General features: G+C 46.4%; 1 protein-coding gene and 1 long non-coding RNA gene across 2 annotated transcripts in view; one reads left to right on the forward strand and one right to left on the reverse strand.

Moving 5' to 3' along the window:
• The window catches only part of ERBB4 (erb-b2 receptor tyrosine kinase 4), a 1,457,122-nt gene that overhangs the window by 276,885 nt on the left and 1,159,606 nt on the right, over positions 1-20,631 (reverse strand). The window contains exon 18 of the mRNA XM_073553209.1: positions 12,681-12,803. Within this exon, the coding sequence (XP_073409310.1) occupies positions 12,681-12,803 (123 nt within the window). The remainder of the gene's footprint in view (positions 1-12,680; positions 12,804-20,631) is intronic.
• Positions 17,311-20,631, forward strand: part of LOC141056761 (uncharacterized) — a 116,341-nt gene continuing 113,020 nt past the window's right edge. The window contains exon 1 of the long non-coding RNA XR_012221931.1: positions 17,311-17,522. This is a non-coding gene — a long non-coding RNA (uncharacterized lncRNA). The remainder of the gene's footprint in view (positions 17,523-20,631) is intronic.

Here is a 20,631-nt window from a genome sequence, read left to right on the forward strand (position 1 = left end):
AGTAGCCGCCAACCAACTGCCGGTTCCGGTTGCCGGGGTAGTGTGGGTGCAGGTGACGTTGTGCGGTAAACCCCTCGGCCGCAGAGGGGTGGTGCTGACTCAAGGAGAAGCTGATCAACGACACCCCGTCACCCTAGGCATGAATATTTTAAAAGAGTTTGGTAACCTGTTGCTTAATGATCCCACACAAAGGACACTGAAGCAGTGGGGTTCTCGCACAGCTCAGGGACAGGTATTCCAGCAGCTGGTGCGAGGTGCGCGGGTGCATCGGGACTGCCAGGAGGGTGAGGCTCTGGGCAAGGTCATCGCGACAGCGGCACCCCTGCTTGTGCTGCCTCCTGGACAGACAGTGGTGGCCCTGCCAATTCGGGCCCCGATACCTTTGGAAGGCGTAGAGGTGCAGGTGGAGCCGTGTCACTCAGAGCACTTACCTCCTGGCATACTGGTGGCCCGTTCCCTCGCTACGGTGCGAAAAGGAACCGCCCTGGTCCGCTGCGTTAACCTTGAAGACCGAGATATCATTCTGAAAGCACGGACTGTACTGGCCAAACTAGTAAAGCCTCTAGAAGAAGTGCTGCCCGCTGCTGCGGTTCAATTACGAGTACACCCCGAGGATCCCGGGGAGGTAACAATACGAACCCTACAGGCCCACGAAGTCTCGACACAAGAGAAGGGCCGAAATATTTTGGAGCAGATGCGGGCCGAGCTTTCTGGACTAACTGCGGCCCAACTTTCACAAGTAAAAGCATTGCTGGGACAGTACCATGAAGTATTTGCTAGTCATGAGGACGACTTTGGGTGTACCACCGCCATCACTCATGAGATCCCCACAGCAGGAGCGGCCCCTATCCGAGAACGATATCGACAGATCCCGCCACAACTCTATCAGGAGGTGAAAACTTTGCTGGCTCAGATGCTACAAAAAGGGGTGATACGGGAAAGTCAAAGCCCTTGGGCGGCCCCCATCGTGTTGGTTCGGAAGAAAGATGGTACACTACGATTCTGTGTGGATTATCGTAAATTGAATGCTTGCACTATTAAAGACTCATACCCACTGCCCCGCATAGAAGAATCTCTGTCTGCATTGGGTAAAGCAACATATTTTTCGACCCTGGACTTGGCCAGTGGGTACTGGCAGGTGCCTATGTCAGAAGAGGACAGAGCTAAGACGGCGTTCATAGTGCCCATGGGACTGTTTGAGTTTAATCGAATGCCATTCGGGCTGGCCAACGCCCCCGGGACATTTCAGCGATTGATGGAGCGATGTCTAGGGGATCTCAATTTTGAGGCCACGTTGATCTACCTGGACGACATCATCGTCTATGCCGCCTCCTTCGAGGACCACCTGAAGCGGTTGGGACAGGTACTCAGCCGGCTGCAAAAGTACGGGTTGAAGGTGAAGCCTCAGAAATGTCACCTATTTCGCTCTCAGATTGAGTATCTGGGTCATGTCGTTTCGGCAGAGGGTGTGAGGCCATCCCGGGAGAAGATTGCTGCTATCCAGGAATGGCCTACCCCCGAGACGGTGAAAGACGTGCGGGCTTTTCTGGGGTTAGCTGGATATTACCGTCGTTTCGTAAAGAATTTTGCATGTCGAGCTCGAGCCCTACATGACCTGCTGAAGGGGGCTCCCGCTGGGGCCAATGGGCGGAAAATCCAGTGGCAACACCCTCAGGAAGAGGCCTTCCGAGATCTCAAGGCTGCACTCTCGGATGCCCCAGTGTTGGCTTATGCGGATTTTTCTCAGCCGTTCATCCTGCACACTGACGGGAGTCTTCACGGGCTAGGAGCTGTGTTGTCACAAGTTCAGGATGGCCGGGAAAGGGTGATCGCATATGGAAGCCGTTCACTCCATGACTCCGAGCGTAACCCTGACAATTACAGCTCTTTTAAGCTCGAGCTCCTCGCAGTGGTGTGGGCTATGACGGAGAGATTCGCAGAGTACCTAGCGGGCTCCGAGGTGGTAGTGCGAACTGACAACCCACTGGCTCATTTGGAAAACGCCAAGTTGGGGGCTTTGGAGCAGCAATGGGTGGCCCGAATGGCGAAGTACAATTACAAGATTAATTACAAAAGAGGGGCCGAGAATGTTCATGCAGATGCTCTCTCTAGGATTCGACATACAACTCCTGGACAGAATCGAGACGAAGAATTAGAAGGAGAGGAAATACCGTTCGCTCTTACCGCTGCCGTGCTCACCAATGTTGATGCAAAAGTATCTTCCCCAGAGGCCCACAGGGGCATCCTGGAACAATCTCGTAATAAGTGGATACAACAGCAACAAGAAGATGAAGAAGTTGGACTTCTCCGGAAATGGGTCGCTGCTGGTCAATTACCCACTGACACTCAACGACAAGCTTTGACCCAAGACCTGTCGCTGATGCTGCGACAATGGGAGAGACTGATTATCCGAAGGGGATTACTGTACCGTAAGATCACTTCGCAAACAACCTCAACGACTGTTTGGCAGGTGGTTACGCCCGGAGCTCAACTACACGAACTGGCTCGAGAGGCTCACGAAAAAGGGGCCCACTTTGGAGTCAAAAAGACTTTGCAATGGTTACAACAGAAAGTTTATCACCCACGCTTGTCGGCTGTTGTGGACGAAGTTTGTCGTACTTGCCGCTTATGTGAATTGGCCAAACCGCCTGCTCAGAGGGCCGCAACACAGACGATTGTGACTTCAGAACCCTTGGAGCTCTTGACGGTGGATTATCTGCACATTGGTCCCGCATTCCAGGGATACGAACACTGCCTCGTCATGGTGGATCATTTCACTAAATTCGCTGTGGTCACCCCTACTCGAGACCAGACCGCGGAGTCAGCCGCCTCCGCAATTTGCAGAAATTTTATACAAGTGTACGGCTGTCCTCAACGCATACATTCCGACCAGGGAGCATGTTTTTTGGGGAAAGTTATGGAGGAACTACATCATCTTTATGGGATTGATAAATCCCGGACCACACCATATCACCCGCAAGGGAATGGGGCTTGTGAGCGATTTAATCGGACATTGATTCAAATGCTACGCACTCTGGAGAGTGACAAGAAAGCTCGTTGGCCTGAATATGTTTCTGAATTAGTGTGGGTTTATAATAATCGGGTACATCGAGTAACGGGCTATACTCCTTATTTCCTGCTGTTCGGACGAGAGGGTAAAGGGATCACGGAGGTAGAGTTGGACCCCGAAGAGCCTTGGCCCTGGACCGGAGTGTCGTCTTGGGTCCGAAATCATCGCCACAGGTTGCAAACTCTTCACCGAATTGTACATACCAAACTTCAAGACTGGGAACACCCCGGGAAGAATACAACCTCCCCTCCCCATCTCCAAAGCGGGGACCGTGTGCTTGTACTAGATCAACGCCCCCAGAATAAACTGGAGTCACGTTGGGAAGAGAGTCCTTATCGGGTACTACGCCGTATCCATTCAGAAGGACCTGTGTACGAAATACAGCCCGAGCAGGATGAAACACTGCCCACTCGCATTGTGCATCGTAATATGTTACGCCTGTGTATTTCTTCCGACCCGAAGCAACTGGAACCCGTCCCGAAGACATCCGAACCGGAGTCCATATGCTGGGACTCAGACGACGAGGATTTCCCTCCAGTTCCCAAGGGCCCTCCACCCAATAATGAGCCAGTTGACACAATTAACCCACCGGCATCTTGCAGCTCACCGACGTCCACCACCCCAGAAGATTCCACCCCAGTCGAACTTAGACGCTCCGAGCGGTCAACAGCCGGCAAACCCCCCGAACGGTATGAACAAGACCAGTTCGTATGGCAACAAATATTGACACCTTTACAGACCAATCTCAATAGACTAACACCCTCGCCCGAGGACTGGCGAGCTTACAGGGTGGGGGAATGTGGGGAGGAGGACCCCCATACAGTGATTGGGCTAGAACCAGGGGGACCGCCATCAGGGTTGTTGAAGAAACCACATCAGGGGGATTACAAAGGGAGACATGCGACTGAAGTTGTCAGGGCAACAGGGGGCGGGGCGAGGGTAAAAGGAGCAGGGGACGCGCTGAGGTGGCAGTTGGAAGAGAGCCTGACAGGAGAGAGAGAGCCGTGTGGCAGGGGGAGGACTGTGGCAACTGACGGTGTGGGGAAGAGAGACAGGCAGGAGACTGTCAAAGGAAAATTTGAGACTGTCCGAAGAGCGGCGCATAAGAGACTCTTCCCGGGAGTCCCTCCCCGGATACATACAGATAAATTGATGCCCGCTGATTCCCTCCGTGCTGTGACAGGACCGGGATCTCAGGCAACCGCTGCGACGAGACAGCAATCCGGTATAGTGGCCAGGACACTGCCCCCCTGTCTTCTCCCACAGCTGCGACCCCGTCATTACCAACATCAGGGGACGCCACCTCGCTATAGGCGGCCGCAGAGCCCCTGTCCCGCTTACTGAGGGGACACTGAGCAGAGTTTGTTAAGATTTTATGTTTTTGGACTGCGTCATGACCTGGCTGGGGGACGAGCGCCTTTAAACGGACGCCTGGGAGATTAATCCCCCCGAACAGTTTCTTCAGGGCCTATTGCGCCCCACCATTCCAGCTTCTTCAGGGCCCATTGCGCCCCACCGTTCAGTTTCTTCAGGGCCTGTTGCGCCCCATCGTACTGGTTTCTTCAGGGCCCGTTGCGCCCCACCGACCAGTTTCTTCAGGGCCTGTTGCGCCCCAACGTTCCGGTTTCTTCAGGGCCCGTTGCGCCCCACCATCCAGTCTCTTCAGGGCCTGCTGCGCCCCATCGTTCCGGTTCCTTCAGGGCCTGCTGCGCCCCACCGTTTTGGTTTCTTCAGGGCCGGACGAGCCCAAGTCCTTCCGTGAAATCTTGGATTACAAGGCAGCCACATCTGCAATCCCTGAGTGTTCGTGGACTCGAGCGACGCCCGGGAGGCTAAGTGCATTATAGAGTATAAGGACCCTTTTTGTTTTGAATGTTTGTTTTACGAGTCCCTGCGAGGACAAATAGGTGTTTCCCCTTTTGTTTCATCGAAGCAGTTTAGCCCTTGCGGCTTTAAACTTATAAAAGTATATTTCACCCCACATTCAGTCTCGTGTCTCGTCACTGCATCCTGTGAGCCTGCTCGAACCCTACACAGGTACAATCCAACAAAACATCAGATCGCACTCAGACCAATGTTATTCTATGGGGTCGTGCACATGTCTGATTTTTTCCTTAGACAGTGTGTCCAAGGAAAAAAATTGCGGCATGAACTATTTTCATTAGATATTTGCATTGCACTTGACCATGAAAGTCAGTGAGTCCATGGAAAAAATAGGACCGCATGCGAATGTCATCCAAGTGCGGTCCGATTTTTTTTCCATGGACTCATTTTCTCCAACTGACGGAATGGAGAAGATGGAGATATTTTTTTCCCATCTTCTCCTCCTTCGAGAAAATTGGATAATACTATGATCTCAGTCTAATCAAACTCTGATAAGAGTGTGATCAGAGTGTGGATAACATAACTGGACCAATTTTCTTGGATGAGAGAACATACGATTAAGTGACCCTAGGCCATCGCATGTCCCTTTTATAACACTGGAGTTTCCTCATATAAGAGTCCATTGGTGTGAAGAAACCAGATTGTATCTTAATTTCCGAGACAACCATGTTTTTGTAAACCCACAAGAACTGACTTTTTATCTGTACTGTATATTGGCTTGTGGATTTAAGTGTTTATGTCTGGTGAGTCAATAAGACAGACTTTCATGCCATTTAACATAGTGTGTAAAGGGGATTTTACACATAGCGATATCGCTAGCAATAACACTATAACTTCACCGATTTTGTGACATTATAGTGATATTGCTAGCGATATCGCTATGTGTGATACTTACCTTCGACCTGCTCCCCCGCTGTCTGTCGCTGATCGCGCAAGAACGGCCGGCTCCATTTCTCGTCGGGCGCTTCCTGCTGGGCTTCCTGTGGCGCCGACGAACGACGTGTGGAGGCAGGCGGGAGGACATCAGGATTGCCACGTCTGAAAGGTAAGTAACGACCGCTGTATCGCTGCTGCATCGCTGTGAGATCTGCCTGTGTGGCAGCTCACTAGCGATCATTTAGCGATGCACCAGCGATCCTGACCGGGTCGTATCGTGGTCGGGATCGCTGGTGCATCACTAAATGTAAAAGGGCCTTAAGTCTGTGTCTTGTACATAGTGTGTGATTATCTGTGTTTATTGTGAGCTGATATGCTAATTGTGTATTGTATTCTATAACCAGTTTGTTGACTTCTAAAGTAAAGAGGCAACAGAATTTGAGGGTGTACTGAAGGACACTGGGTAATTCTAAAAATAGCTCACCTGCCTGGGGTATAAAAAGATCCTGAGAAGGAGAGATCTGATCTCATCTCATCACACAGAGAGCTACCAGTCTGCACAACACTCAACGGACGAGAGAGAGGACTGCAGCCAATTCATCATGGCACCATCACGAGGGACACAGATCTATGATTCTAAGGGAAACAACCTAGGAGTGACCGGCTCCAGTTGGAAGGACACAGATCTGATGCAGTGACCATCTCTGAACCATGGATATGTTTGGAGAAAGACAGGTTCTGGGACCCACTGGTCGCCTGGTTCCATGGAAATGGTCGGATAAGCCAGGTGGTGACTCTCGTGTCATCTGGCTTTGGACCTTGTACGGACAGTATGGACTGTCACCTCCCTACGCTTGTTGTTATCTCTTCTCTGTGTGCTTATCACAGGTGGAATAGTGACCCTGGGAGCTCTGACATTGTGTCAACTGGCTTTGGACCTTGTCCGGACTTTATGGACTGTTCTCAGTCATCTCCCTACGCTTGTCAATATCTCTTCTTCGTGTGTATATTACAAGTGGAATATCGGCTCTGGGAGCTCTGACATAACATTTACCGTTATCCAGGCAAGTCATCGGAAGGGTTAGGTCCTGTAATGTGCACCATGTTGGGGGTAATTGCTGGGATTGTTCTGTTTGCTATTGGGTGTTGTGGTTCAATAAAGTTTTACCCTAACCCTGAGTTGTTTGTGTAGTATGTTGGCCATGGGAGATAGATCGGGCGTTCAGTGGTATGAGCCCTGGTCCATGCAGTCTTTCTAAAGGCAGTCAGGCCAGCGGATGAGAGCACCCACTGACCCCATTTCTCCCCAGTTGGCAAACCTCAAGGGCTACGGTCGGCATGCAACTACTAGCTCTGCACCCTCTACTGGTACAACGCTGGCTTTATTCATGCAGCTTAACTTCACAGTGTAAAGCTCTGTGGAATATGTTGGCGCTATATAAATAAAGATTATTATTACTATTATTACAGTGACATCTCGGCTGACTTTCCAATGCTTTACGTTACATCGTGTCCCTCAAACCATCTAAACCTCCATTAGTCAGCAGGATCTAGTCATTATTCAATGACTGAGGAATAATCTCCGCTAAAATCTAGTACCCTATTTAACCACACAATGAATATATATGTGTGCTATTGATTCAAATAAGTCATTTTGGCATGTAAGCTGTTAATTAGAGTGGAAATGTTCTGCGTTAGTCTTCGAGAATCCGTGCCCTGCTGTAGCGAGCACGCGGCTGAGAATATGGCCAACCCTGGGGACACTGAGAAACGCATGCCAGATGAATTTCAATGCCGGTTGTTTGCAGAAGGCATACGAGCAAAATGCAAACAGCTTCAGGCCAGAACATCCCCGGATAAAGAAGTCGCTTTGTCATGTAACTAGATTGTATGCCAGGCGAAACAGGCTGGGGAGTTCACTGCCGCTTCTCCACATGCTGGCTTTAGCAGATATGGCTGCTTCTGAAATGATATTACGGATCTTGTGCCATTCAGCCGCCATGTGTCCGACCCCTCTGGTTCATTTAATGTCTGTGTATAATCCTGGTGGCATGCCAATGTCTGCGTGTTAACAGGATATCATATCAGCCATACTATTCGAAGACAGAAAAACATTATAGCAGATGTTGCCAATGGTTAATGTCTAACCCAGTGTTGGTGTCATCGGTGGTCATCAGACTCCACAGAATGGCTATCCTGAAAGGATTTGTCCATATTTGTACAACTCCTTCTTAATTGCTCCAGTTTGGTGCAGAAAATAAGAAAAACGTGCACACTTAAGGTACTGTCACACTTAGCGATGCACCAGCGATCCCGACCAGCGATATGACGCGGTCAGGATCGCTGGTGCATCGCTAAGTGGTCGCTAGTGAGCTGCCACACAGGCAGATCTCACCAGTAACATCGCTGGGGACGGGGGTCGCTACTTACCTGTCAGACGCTGCGATCCTGACGTCCTCCCGCCCTCGTCCACGCGTCACTCGTCGGCGCCACAGGAAGCCCAGCAGGAAGCTGACGACGAGAAATGGTCCAGGACGTTCTCGCACGATCAGCGATAACCAGCAGGGAGCCGGTCAGAGGTAAGTATCAGACATAGCGATATCGCTAGCAATATCACTGCTGCGTCACAAAACCAGTGACGTTACAGCGATATTTCTAGCGATATCGCTTAGTGTGACAGGCCCTTTACCTCCAAGACCGAAAACGTTCACTAATCTCCCCGCTGTGTCACTTGACCCATGGAAGACATGGTGGTGAATCACAGGAGCGGTGCCAGTCCGGGAGGTGAGAATGCAATTTTTTTTTTATTTTCTGCAGCCAGACTAAAACTAATACAGAGCAGTTTTCCTGTAGTGGACAAATCCTTTAAGACTTACTTGCCAATTCCCCTAACATCCAGGGAGCTCTCAAGAGTCAGCAAATCTCCTAATCTCTGCAGAAAGTTTCCAGAATGCAATATTCTGATCTCTCAGGGAGGTAAATGTGAGGTATGTAAGGTAGAAAATTGGCATGTAGGAGAATGGTCTCGAAAAGAGTGAATACAGCTGAAAATTTATTTAGATGCCAACCATCAAAAATTGGCAAGTATGTAAATTAATAAAACGTTCATCCTGGGATCACGGTGTTAAAGGGAATCTGTGATCGTGTTTCGGCTATGTAATCTTAGAGCAGAATGATGGAGGGGCCGAGAGCCTGATTTCTACAATATTTCGCTTACTGGACTGCATGGTGCAGCTTTGATAAAATTTCTGTTCGCTCTGTTGTGGACATAGCAGTGCTATGAATGCTGAGCCCTGTATAACCCCACCCACACAGCTGATTGGTAGCTTCCTGTGTACATTGTGCATAGGCAGAAAGCTGCCAATCAGTGGTGGAGAGGAGATACACAGATTAGCTGGACTGCTAGGCATGTGACAACTAATCCTGCAGTGATAATCTCCTGTTGATAAAACACTGATTGTATGGAAACTACAGCAATCAGCTGAGCAAGTGACACATCCTTGGAATCAGGGTCTCTGCCCTTACATCATGCTGCTATCAGATGACATAGCAAAAATATGCTGACAGATTCCCTTTCACTGGTTTTATTTAGGATTGTCTACCATTATCAGAACGGTGAAGGTCTGATTCTCAGCCAACTAGCTTCAGCTCCTCTGCCACACCAATGGACCCCAATATAAATGGCACATTAGCCTCTTCCACAGTTTACATTAGGGCTCATGTCTTTGAAGTTGTGTGCGTTTGATGCATCATGATAATGCAGAACATTGATTTTCAGTACAGTGAAAAAAAAACAGGTAACAAATGAAAATATCAGAAAAAATGTCTCTAATCACAAACTCATCTCTGCTAGATTTATTTCCTGCTGCTCGTATTAGATATCCAGCAGTGATGGCTCCAACTTTCTCATTTTCATATGAAACCAGTTATCAGTGTGTCTTGTTGGATAGCCGGTTACCATATTACCCAGAAACGTAAAATAGAGAGACAGTAGGAAAGTCCATGTAAATGTCAGCCCTAATTGGGGTCATTCCATGAGCAATGCCGAATGCAGAAAGTCATGCATTTATACACCATAAAAGATTATTGTATTTTAATTTTCTTAATTTCTTATTTATTTCATGAGTATCATAAGCACACGGATCAGACAGCAAGTGTTTTCTTTTGTTTTTTTTCTTTATTAGGCATGGAGTAGACAACCATATAGTCTCTTATCCTGGAAATTTGGGTCGATTATGCACATAACTTTGATCAGAGTGTGATCACAGTGTGCTCCAATTCTCTGATGAGAAGATGTATAAAAATATCTCCATCTTCTCCATTCTTTCAGTTGTGAAAATTGGACTGCACTCAGATGACATCTGAGTGCAGTCCAATATTTTCTTCTGACTCATTGACTTGCATAAACAACTGCAATCCGACTATCAGATCATACTGGGGCATGCTGCCTACTTATTCATTGGACCAGTTCAGTTTGAGGATAAAATCTGGAATCTGCACCACCCCATAGAATAACTCGAACCGAAAATACGGCCATGTACAGAAACCCTTAGAAAGATATTTTATGCAATAACTAATACTAAAATGCCATCATATAGATATAGGTATTACAGGTACAGGAATGCAGCTATAAAGCTACGGTCACACGACCATAGATTTTATCATCCGACAGAATCAGATTGATTATGTAAATATCACTCTGATCCAGAGTTTGATCCAAGTGTCAGCTTATTGTGATCTGATTATCTCGGATGGCAGAATTGCAGCACACTGTGAGGAGAAGATGGAAAACAGCATTTCTCCATCTTCTCCATTGTTTGAGCCAGCAGAAATCGAACTGCACTCATATGTCATCCGAGTGCAGCCTGATGATTTCCACGCCCCTATAGACTTGAATGGGTGAAGTCTTAGTGTGCTGCAATTTTTTTCTCATGCTGAGTTGGTATGAGAAAAAACCCTTGATCAGCGCTGCCCTACATAATAACATTGGTCCGAGTGCTATCCAATAAAACATAGGATAGCACTTGTTTCGTGTGAGCGAGCCCTAAGGGGTGCAGAGGTAGCAGTTGCATCTGGGCCCTGGTGCTTAAAGAAGACTTTCCTACTATAAAAAAGGAATTGTAAAAAATAAATTGATTGCAATTTTGTGTTATATCTGTTAACGCACAAAACCTTGATAGTAATATTCATTGGATAATTAGACCATCTGCAGTAAGTTGGAATACATGGAGGGATAATTCTCTGTGAAATGTTTTATGAACAGACAGACAATAGTAGTAAACCAGTCTGTTGCCTCAAATTGATACAGAAAATGTTCCAATATCTGCCAAACCCTGCGATATCTTTCCATTACTGGGATAGTCTTCATTAGCATCCCGTATGTGCACAGATTTTGTTGCTATTGTTGAAAGAACTTTCCTGCAATAAATCATTTCAATCAATGCACAAATCATTAAGACCCTGGCCTTCAATTGTTCTGCATCGGACATAGTCAAGTAATGATTATGGTAATCCCTAAAGAGAAACATCCCGACATCTCCACCGACACAGATTTCCATCTGTCCGAAAATTATTTTGGGTCCATGAGAGGATTGTATTAAGCAATAACTCAATGTCTTTGGCAGTGGCATACATAGAAAAGCGCGAGCCCCATGTGAGAGCGGACCCCTTCCGTCATTACTGTACGGTGCCGGGCTCAGTCCGACATTTGTTTCGCACTACAAGATATTTGAAGCCAATCCCAAATTATGACTAAAGTCCCCCTGCAGATGAAGAACTCGCACAGGTTCTCACAACCCAATAGCAAAGGGGAAGAAACTATCCAGGCTTGGGTTCCTTTCCAAAATCCCCGTAACAACCACAAGATTTGCTTCGGTGCAACATCGGCTACCATTGGCTAAGTCACAAAAGAGGGCAATTGGAGCAACACGTGCCTTTAACCACTGAATTACTTAAATAGGTTGCCCACCTCTGGAAACATTTTTTTATGTAATTGTGTTGTCCACGTTTGGCACGAAAGTCTGCAGACACTGTACGTGGCTTCTCCGATGTTGGAGCCTGGAGTATACGATATGGATACTCCCGGCCACATTCCAACTAGACGTGCATGGCCTTGATCAATGCATGTGAATTGAGCGATGTCATGCACGTCTGGTTGGAATGTGGCCGCGTACTTGCGGTGAAATGACCACCCGATCTGACAGCGTGCACTATGCGCAATGGGAGGATTCACAAGTCTGCAGTCACACAGAGACTTTCTTACCAAATGTGGACAATTCCTTCATCTCTTTGGTGAGACCTCATCTGGAATACTGTGTCCAGTTTTACTGTGTCACATTTTAAAAAAGACATCAACAAACTGCAGCAAGTTCAGAAAAGAGCGACCAGAATGGTGACCGGTCTGCAAACCCTGTCTTATGAGGAAAGGTTGCAGGATTTGGGAATGTTTAGCTTGCAAAAGAGAAGACTGAATGGAGACTTAATAGCTGTCTGCAAATATCTCAAGGGCTGTCACATTGCAGAAGGATCATCTTTATTCTCATTTGCACAAGGAAAGACTTGAAGCAATGGGATGAAACTGAATGGGAGAAGACACAGATTAGATATTAGAAAACACTTTGTGACAGTTAGAGTAATCAATGAGTGGAACAGGCTGCCACGAGAAGTGGTGAGTTCTCCTTCAATAGAAGTCTTCAAACAGAGGCTGGACAGACATCTGTCTGGAATGATTTAGTGAATCCTGCTTTGAGCAGGGGGTTGGACCAGATGACCCAGGAGGTCCCTTCCAACCCTACCATTCTATGATTCTATGATAGACGTTGCTGATTGTGCACGCAACAAAAATTCTCACCTTGTATACTGTGCCAAAAGCTCCTGAACCCAGGATTTTGACCCTCTTAAGCTCTGTTTCCTTTAGGATCCGTAGTTGAGCTTGGTTTGGTGCTGTGCCGCTTGGTGTCAATGGTTCCACTAACTGAAAGAGCAAGAAAAGCATTAACCTGTTGTGCCTGGAAGGCAGCACAGACTATAGAGATGCTTCCTATAACACTACAGGAGTTGACTTTATTGCCCTTAACTCAGTCTGGATTTCTTTTCTTCAGAAACCATTGATTATGCATTGCTGTATAAAATGACTCCGATCAGATAACGCATGCATATTAATCAATGTACTATTACTTTATTCTAATAGTTTACATGAAATCATCACATGTAATTTGGACAGAATTTTACCAGTGGGGTCACCGCTCTACAAGAAACGATGATAACAAATAGCGGACTAGACCCAGCCTTGTATCTTGTATTTTGCTGCTTTCTCGTAAGAACTCAACACATTTCAACAGACTCCAGAGTGTTCAGTTAAGTAAAAGCTATTGACAGTATATTGTTCCCGCAACATATTCATTTAACTTTGCTCTATTTTCCCAAGAGAGAACTGAAAACTCTATATATTGTATGATATTATAAATGCTAGATTTCCACTTTTTTTTCTTAAAAAAGACAATACAGCAGTTTTCAACAAGCGCCACCAAATGCCATACAAGGGTTCATGGTATAAAATACAAATGCATATGACATTGCAGCATGGCGCCGGGCGGTAACGCGGGAGAGGCACCAGTCTTCTCCTGTCGTGCCCTGGAGCGCTACATGAAAGTGCAGGTTCTGGCTGGGTGTTGGTGTTAGTGTTGTGTGGGCCTTTCGCCCATATAGACCAACTTTAGCCGATGGTGTTGGCTAGCCAGAATCAGAAATTTCAAATATTAATAAAGGAGACTTCAGTTAAAAAATGGGGAGCTTAGTTAAAGGGAATCTGTCACCTACTTTTGGCGGGCTATTTAAATGAGGTCTGTCCGATCCGATGGGCGGTGTTTCCGATCTTTACCGCCTCCCCATCCTTGGCCGCCGTTCGCAGTTTTTTAATGAATAGGAGTAGGTTCCGCCATCTTTCGTGCATGTGCTAAGCATTCTTGGCTTGCGCATGGGCAGTATGCTTTGCTCAACTGCGGGCAAAGCCAAAAAGCCTGACTGCGCATGCGCCGGTTATTAAGCCCCGGAAGTATTTTGCTGGTGGAACACTATTAAAGGGTTAAAAAACACACACAGACATTAATTAAAAATTCTTTTAATGAAACAAAGACACCAAGTTTTTGACCATATTTATTCCTCTGCTAATCCATAAATAAACCATGGACCTGTAACAAAAATAAAACAAAAAAGCAACAATATCCTTACCTCTGCGCTGGTCAGTCAGGTGCCCCGTTGCAATCCATCAGAAGGGGTTAACTGGTTTACAATGGGACGGTGCTAATGTGACCAGCCCTGCTGTAAACCACTGCCAGAATGAATTTGTTTATCTCGGAGCAGCCTCCCCGCCTGACCGGAGATGAACTAATGAGCGTGGGAAAGTTTCTGCATTTTTTACCACGCTCATCAGTTCACCTTAGGTCAGTCAGGGGACTCCAAGCAGCCTCAGTGACATCCCTGAGTGACCTGAGGTGAACTGATGAGCGTGGGAAAAATGCAGAAACTTTCCCACGCTCATTAGTTCATCTCCGGTCAGGCGGGGAGGCTGCTCCGAGATAAACAAATTCATTCTGGCAGATGCGCCTTTTCTGGGGGAAGATTTTTGCTGCCAGGGGAGGGCCAAAAACAATGGTCCCTCTCAAGGCAATTAATATCCGCCCTCACTCACTGGCTTTCCCTCTCTGGTGGAGCAAATTGTGCGGGAGTCCACGCAATTTTTTTTTAATGAATTAACCCCTTAATTTAACACCTACATGTCCCAAATTTTACACACATACCTTAAAATATATATATATATATATATATATATATATATATATATATATATATCGCAAATGGGGATGAGCACTTAGAGGAAAGCTGAGCAACCGGTAAAATTTTAGAGAACAGCTATACACATGGTGAAAATAACATGAAATTGATACTGTAATATTGACTTTATAGGAAAGCTGTCATATTTAACAATCAGTTGGATCTGCAAGCATCATGTAGTAGAGCAGGAGGAGCTGAACAGACTGATAAATGGTTTTATGTCAAAAATATTTTGTGTAACTTTGAACTTATTGATTGAAATCATTGCTTTATCTTATGAGTCTAGTGGGCGGTTCTAGTAAGTAACTGACATTTATTAAGACCTCCCACTGGACTCCTAAGCCAACGATGAGCAGGTGTTCAATCATAAGCTATATTGATGATTTTCTTACCAAATTTTTTTTATAAATCTTCTTAGCTCCCCCAGCTCTATGACATGATTCTGGTAGATTGAATGACATTTTTTCTTTTTTAAATGGACTTTTTGTTCACATTAAGACTACGTGCACACGCTGCGGAATGGGGTGCGGATTTGGCCGTGCGGATTTTGTAAAATCTGCAGGTAAATCTGCAGGTCAGAAGACCTGCGGTTTTACCTGCGGATTGCTCTGCGGTTTTGCCCTGCGGTTTTTCATCTCTACAATGGAGGAGATGGCAAACCGCAGCAGAATCCGCAGAAAGAATTGTCATGTCAATTCTTTCTGCGGTTTCAAAACCGCAGGAAAACCGCGCGGAAAAATCTGCACCGTCTGCAGTGCGTTTTTTTGTTCCCATAGGGAATAATGGTACTGTACACCGAAGCAAGAACTGCTGCGGACCCACAGCGGCCAAATCCATTGCAGAACTGCAGCAGAATCCTCAGCGTGTGCACACACCCTTAGACTGGATCACAGCGCACATAAGAGAAAGCTAATAAATCCATTGTATAAAATGTGCACATAATGTATTATTAACAGGTAAGAGTATTATTACCTAGAAGACTTTAGTCTTTGTGATCTAGTCACAAAAATATATTAGTAGTATACAAAAAGGAATTTTCAATTTCCGCTCTTTGGGCTTTTGAGGTTGGGCGCACACCGCCCTTGCTGCTCTAGAAAAACTCAAAATACATTGAAAATTTTTGTGACAAATAATCCATCTCTCAGGCTGATGTGGAAGGTAATTATAAAGGAGTCTTCAAGTTCTAAAAGATTTAATGGCAATGCGGTATTTCACCTTGTCTCCACAAGGTTAGCGCCGCTGGCCTCATCTGATCCTTATTCTGCATCTGTACAATGTTTTCCTCCCGTGTCATACATAAAACGCCATATAATACAGGCAGAGGCGAGCGCTGATTTTTATTGCAGGGCTGTGACTGTCGCATCTAATATAATTTCCTTATTGATTCTTTTATTTATCAATCTATTTATTTATATGGTTTAATTTTATAATGCAGTTGTGCGGACATTGCATGGTGTCAGAATGCCCTTCCTCTCGCACCCAGGTGACATTGTTTTGGTTGTATTTCAATTTGTAATATTTTATATCTCCAGTATATCCATTTTCCTCATCCAGAGGAGAGCTGCTATTTACGTGCATATAATAATAATAATAATAATAATCTTTATTTATATAGCGCCAACATATTCCGCAGCGCTTTACAGTTTAACAGTTTCAAAACACAAGTCATAAGTGTTATTTATTTATATTACATATTTATATGTTACATATTTATTCTTCTTATCATTATAAAGTTTTATTTTTATAAAATATATATTTTGTTTTAGCCAGTATACGGCTTGGCTCTCACAAATCTCCACCCTCTTGGCCATGCCCTTTCCTTCTTTAACGCCCACTCATTGTTCCTCGGGGGCATGCCCTTCTCCTCTTACATCATATTCTAGCCCCGCTTCTCTTTTATTGGACTGCTCCCTATTTCTTTACCTATTCTCCCCTTCACTCCCTTTGGTTTTAAACAACTTTTTAACTTTTTTACAACTTTTGATCGCAGTTTATATACCCTTTTGTTTTCATTACTACATCCATTTTAATGTGTGTCTGTTTTTCTTCTGATTTTTATTGTACTTTCTACCTGCCTTCGTCACTACTGTTAGGGCAGGTACAAATGACTGTTTTCTCTCCATTCAAGAAAATTGGTCCGATTATGTTAATTACTCATGCTCTGATCAGAGCTAGATCAGAGTGCAATCAGAGTGTGGAAAGAATAAAAAATGTCTTCATATTCTCCATTATGTCCATCGGTGAAAATCGGACTGAAGTTGCATGTCATCAGAGTGCAGTCTGGTTATTTTTTCACGGACCCATAGACATGAATGGGTTAGTGTCATTAGCTAATTTAGTCGACTTCCATTTTTACTTACATTTTTAAAGATTTTTTTTAGGTTTTTTTTTCAGCTGCATTTTTTGTCTCTTTTATTACGTCATGTTTTAAAGGGAAGGTGCCGCAATTTTATATAATTTGCAAAAAAAGAGTAAGTAACAAAACATGTTGTTTCAGCAAATGTTGTACTAACCAGGATTTATGGTTTGTTTGTAATATTGTTTTAATGTAGCCACTGGGCACTGCCATCTTGATTTGCAGATCTGTGGAGGACTCATACAGTCTGCAAATATGGCCGTCCCTGGACATAGGAGACTGCGGTCGGCTCCCGACCCCACATTGCAGCCTCATTAGCAGAGAACTGGGCACGCCCCTGTGGGCTGCACCATTCACTGCTGTAGGTGTGGCTGGGCGCCATTTTACTGTAGCCCAGTGCTATCTGCTGAGCTCCACTTTCTGCACCGTGCTTCCTGCTCCAGCTCCACTGTCCTCCTGCTCTGTCTCCGCCTCCTCACTCACACACAGCCCCAGTGATCTCGGGTAATCTGACACCTTTGCTTTTATGAGAGCTTTTATGGCTGTCTGAGGACAGTGACATATACAGCCCATAGTCTAGTGTATAATTGGGGGGGGCTGGAAGTTTCACCAGTGTGGGCATATCTGTAATACTGTCTCCTGTGATACTGCCTGCTGAGCCGTGTATCTAATCCTCTCCTGTGTGATACTGCCTGCTGAGCCGTGTATCTAATCCTCTCCTGTGTGATACTGACTGCTGAGCCGTGTATCTAATCCTCTCCTGTGTGATACTGACTGCTGAGCCGTGTATCTAATCCTCTCCTGTGTGATACTGACTGCTGAGCCGTGTATCTAATCCTCTCCTGTGTGATACTGACTGCTGAGCCGTGTATCTAATCCTCTCCTGTGTGATACTGACTGCTGAGCCGTGTATCTAATCCTCTCCTGTGTGATACTGACTGCTGAGCCGTGTATCTAATCCTCTCCTGTGTGATACTGACTGCTGAGCCGTGTATCTAATCCTCTCCTGTGTGATACTGACTGCTGAACCGTGTATCTCGTCCTCTCCTGTGTGATAGTCTGCGGAGCCGTGTATCTCATCCTCTCCTGTGTGATACTGTCTGCTGAGCCGTGTATCTAATTCTCTCCTGTGTGATACTGTCTGCTGAGCCGTGTATCTAATCCTCTCCTGTGTGATACTGTCTGCTGTGCCGTGTATCTAATCCTCTCCTGTGTGATACTGACTGCTGAACCGTGTATCTCATCCTCTCCTGTGTGATACTGACTGCTGAGCTGTGTATCTCATCCTCTCCTGTGTGATACTGTCTGCTGAGCTGTGTATCTCATCCTCTCCTGTGTGATACTGTCTGCTAAGCCGTGTATCTAATCCTCTCCTGTGTGATACTGTCTGCTGAGCCGTGTATCTAATCCTCTCCTGTGTGATACTGACTGCTGAGCCGTGTATCTATTCCTCTCCTGTGTGATACTGTCTGCTGAACCGTGTATCTCATCCTCTCCTGTGTGATACTGTCTGCTGAGCTGTGTATCTCATCCTCTCCTGTGTGATACTGTCTGCTGAGCTGTGTATCTCATCCTCTCCTGTGTGATACTGTCTGCTGAGCTGTGTATCTCATCCTCTCCTGTGTGATACTGTCTGCTAAGCCGTGTATCTAATCCTCTCCTGTGTGATACTGTCTGCTGAGCCGTGTATCTAATTCTCTGCCGTGTGATACTGCTCTCCTGAAATACTCTGTGCTGCTGTCACCCTGCTGGTTTTATGTGTGATCTACATGGTGATATTGTGTATGATCTATATGGCGGCATTGTGTGTGAAGTATATGGCGGTATTATTTGTGATCTGCTAAAAGGGGACCCATTCTAGGGTGTTTCTGGCTGAGCACCTGCACACGGGTCAGGGGTAATAGGTGAAGTCAGGGAAGGGCTGGTGAGGCAGCTGAAGAGAGGGGTCTCATTTTTATCGTTACTATATGGCTACATTTCCCCCAGCCTGCTTCCCAGCGTCACCCCGGACTGCGCCTGTCGCCTCGCTTTCACACATCACCAGGACAGAATCTGAGGAGGGGAATGGGGTCTTTGCATGCAAAGTCTGGATCAGAACAGGCCATCAATCAGCAGAAATGTTTCCTGGATTTCTGTGCTGCTGTCTCCCTGCTCCTCCCCCATATATCTCCCTCTGTGCCCCCCATAGACCAGCACACTGCTCTCCTGAAATACTCTGTGCTGCTGTCACCCTGCTCCCAGAATCCTTGCTGCCTGCCATCCTCAGTGACCGAAGACCCCATTCCTCTCCTCAGATCCTGTCCTGGCGATGTGTGAATGCGAGGCGACAGGGGCCTGATATATGGAGGAAGGAGCAGGGTGACAGCAGCACAGAATATTTCAGGAGAGCAGTGTGCTGGTCTATGGGGGGGTCACAGAGGGAGATGTATGGGGGAAGGAGCAGGGTGACAGCAGCACAGAGTATTTCAGGAGAGCAGTGTGCTGGTCTATGGGGGGCACAGAGGGAGAAATATGGTGGAGGAGCAGGGTGACAGCAGCACAGAGTATTTCAGGAGAGCAGTGTGCTGGTCTGTGGGGGGCACCCTGTTCGGTGCCAGGGATTGTACATAGAGCACTGTGTTTTATACACATGGATGGACCGTCTTCTTGTCTGCTCCATAGAAATCCAGGACACATTTCTGCTGATTGGTGACCTGTTCTGATCCAGACTTTACATGAAAAGACAGTCAGTATAACTTTGCAGGCCCCATCAAAATGGCTGCTCACTGTGTTCCTAAATGTCATCCTCTCTTTTCCCTTAGCAAGCACCCAGTAGGGGAGGAGAGGAGTGACACCACCCCCATGTCAGCAGATTCCACCCATACAGTGTCCATTTTAGGGCATGATCATATATCAAAATCAAACATCATGGACACTGTATGCCCATAATTACTGCAGGACAGTAATGTGAGCTAGTTGTACACTAGGTTTTTGTGCCAAATTTCAGTATCTGCTCCCCCTAGTGTTAACAAGTGGAAATGCCAAACTTTTTAAAATTATTTTTCATATTTTACAAAATTAAAAACAAATGCTAATATTTTTTAAGAAAATGTAAACATTAATTCTTTACATTTTTTCAATTGCTGAAAAAATTTATTGGGGATGGCACCTTCCCTTTAACCCCTTACCTACAATTGACGTAATATTCCGTCCATGTGACCATGGACCTAATTACCATGGACGGAATATTACGTCATCGCGATCAGCGGCGCCCACGTGGTGAGCGCCTCTGATCGCGGCCGAGTGTCAGCTAATTATCATAGCTGACACCCGGCATAATGTGTCAAGGGCGGTCACGGACCGCCCCCGACATGTTAACCCCTTGCACACCGTGATCAAACGCGATCACGGTGTACCGGGGGTTAAAGGGAAGCATCGGCAGGGAGGGGGCTCCCTCCGTGCTTCCCTGAGCCCCCCACGGCAGCGCAATGTGCAGCGCTGCTGCGGGGGGCTCTTTCCCTACAGGCCCCCGGATCCAAGATGGCGACGGGGGCCTGCAGGGAGCTGACTTCCTCACTGCCTGCAAAGCGCAGGCATGAGGAAGTCTGCAGCAGTGCCTGTGACAGATCGCTGA

This window comes from Dendrobates tinctorius, unplaced genomic scaffold (assembly GCF_039654945.1).
Source record: "Dendrobates tinctorius isolate UK_male_01 unplaced genomic scaffold, ASM3965494v1 ptg000199l, whole genome shotgun sequence".
In the NCBI taxonomy this organism is placed as follows: Eukaryota; Metazoa; Chordata; class Amphibia; order Anura; family Dendrobatidae; genus Dendrobates; species Dendrobates tinctorius.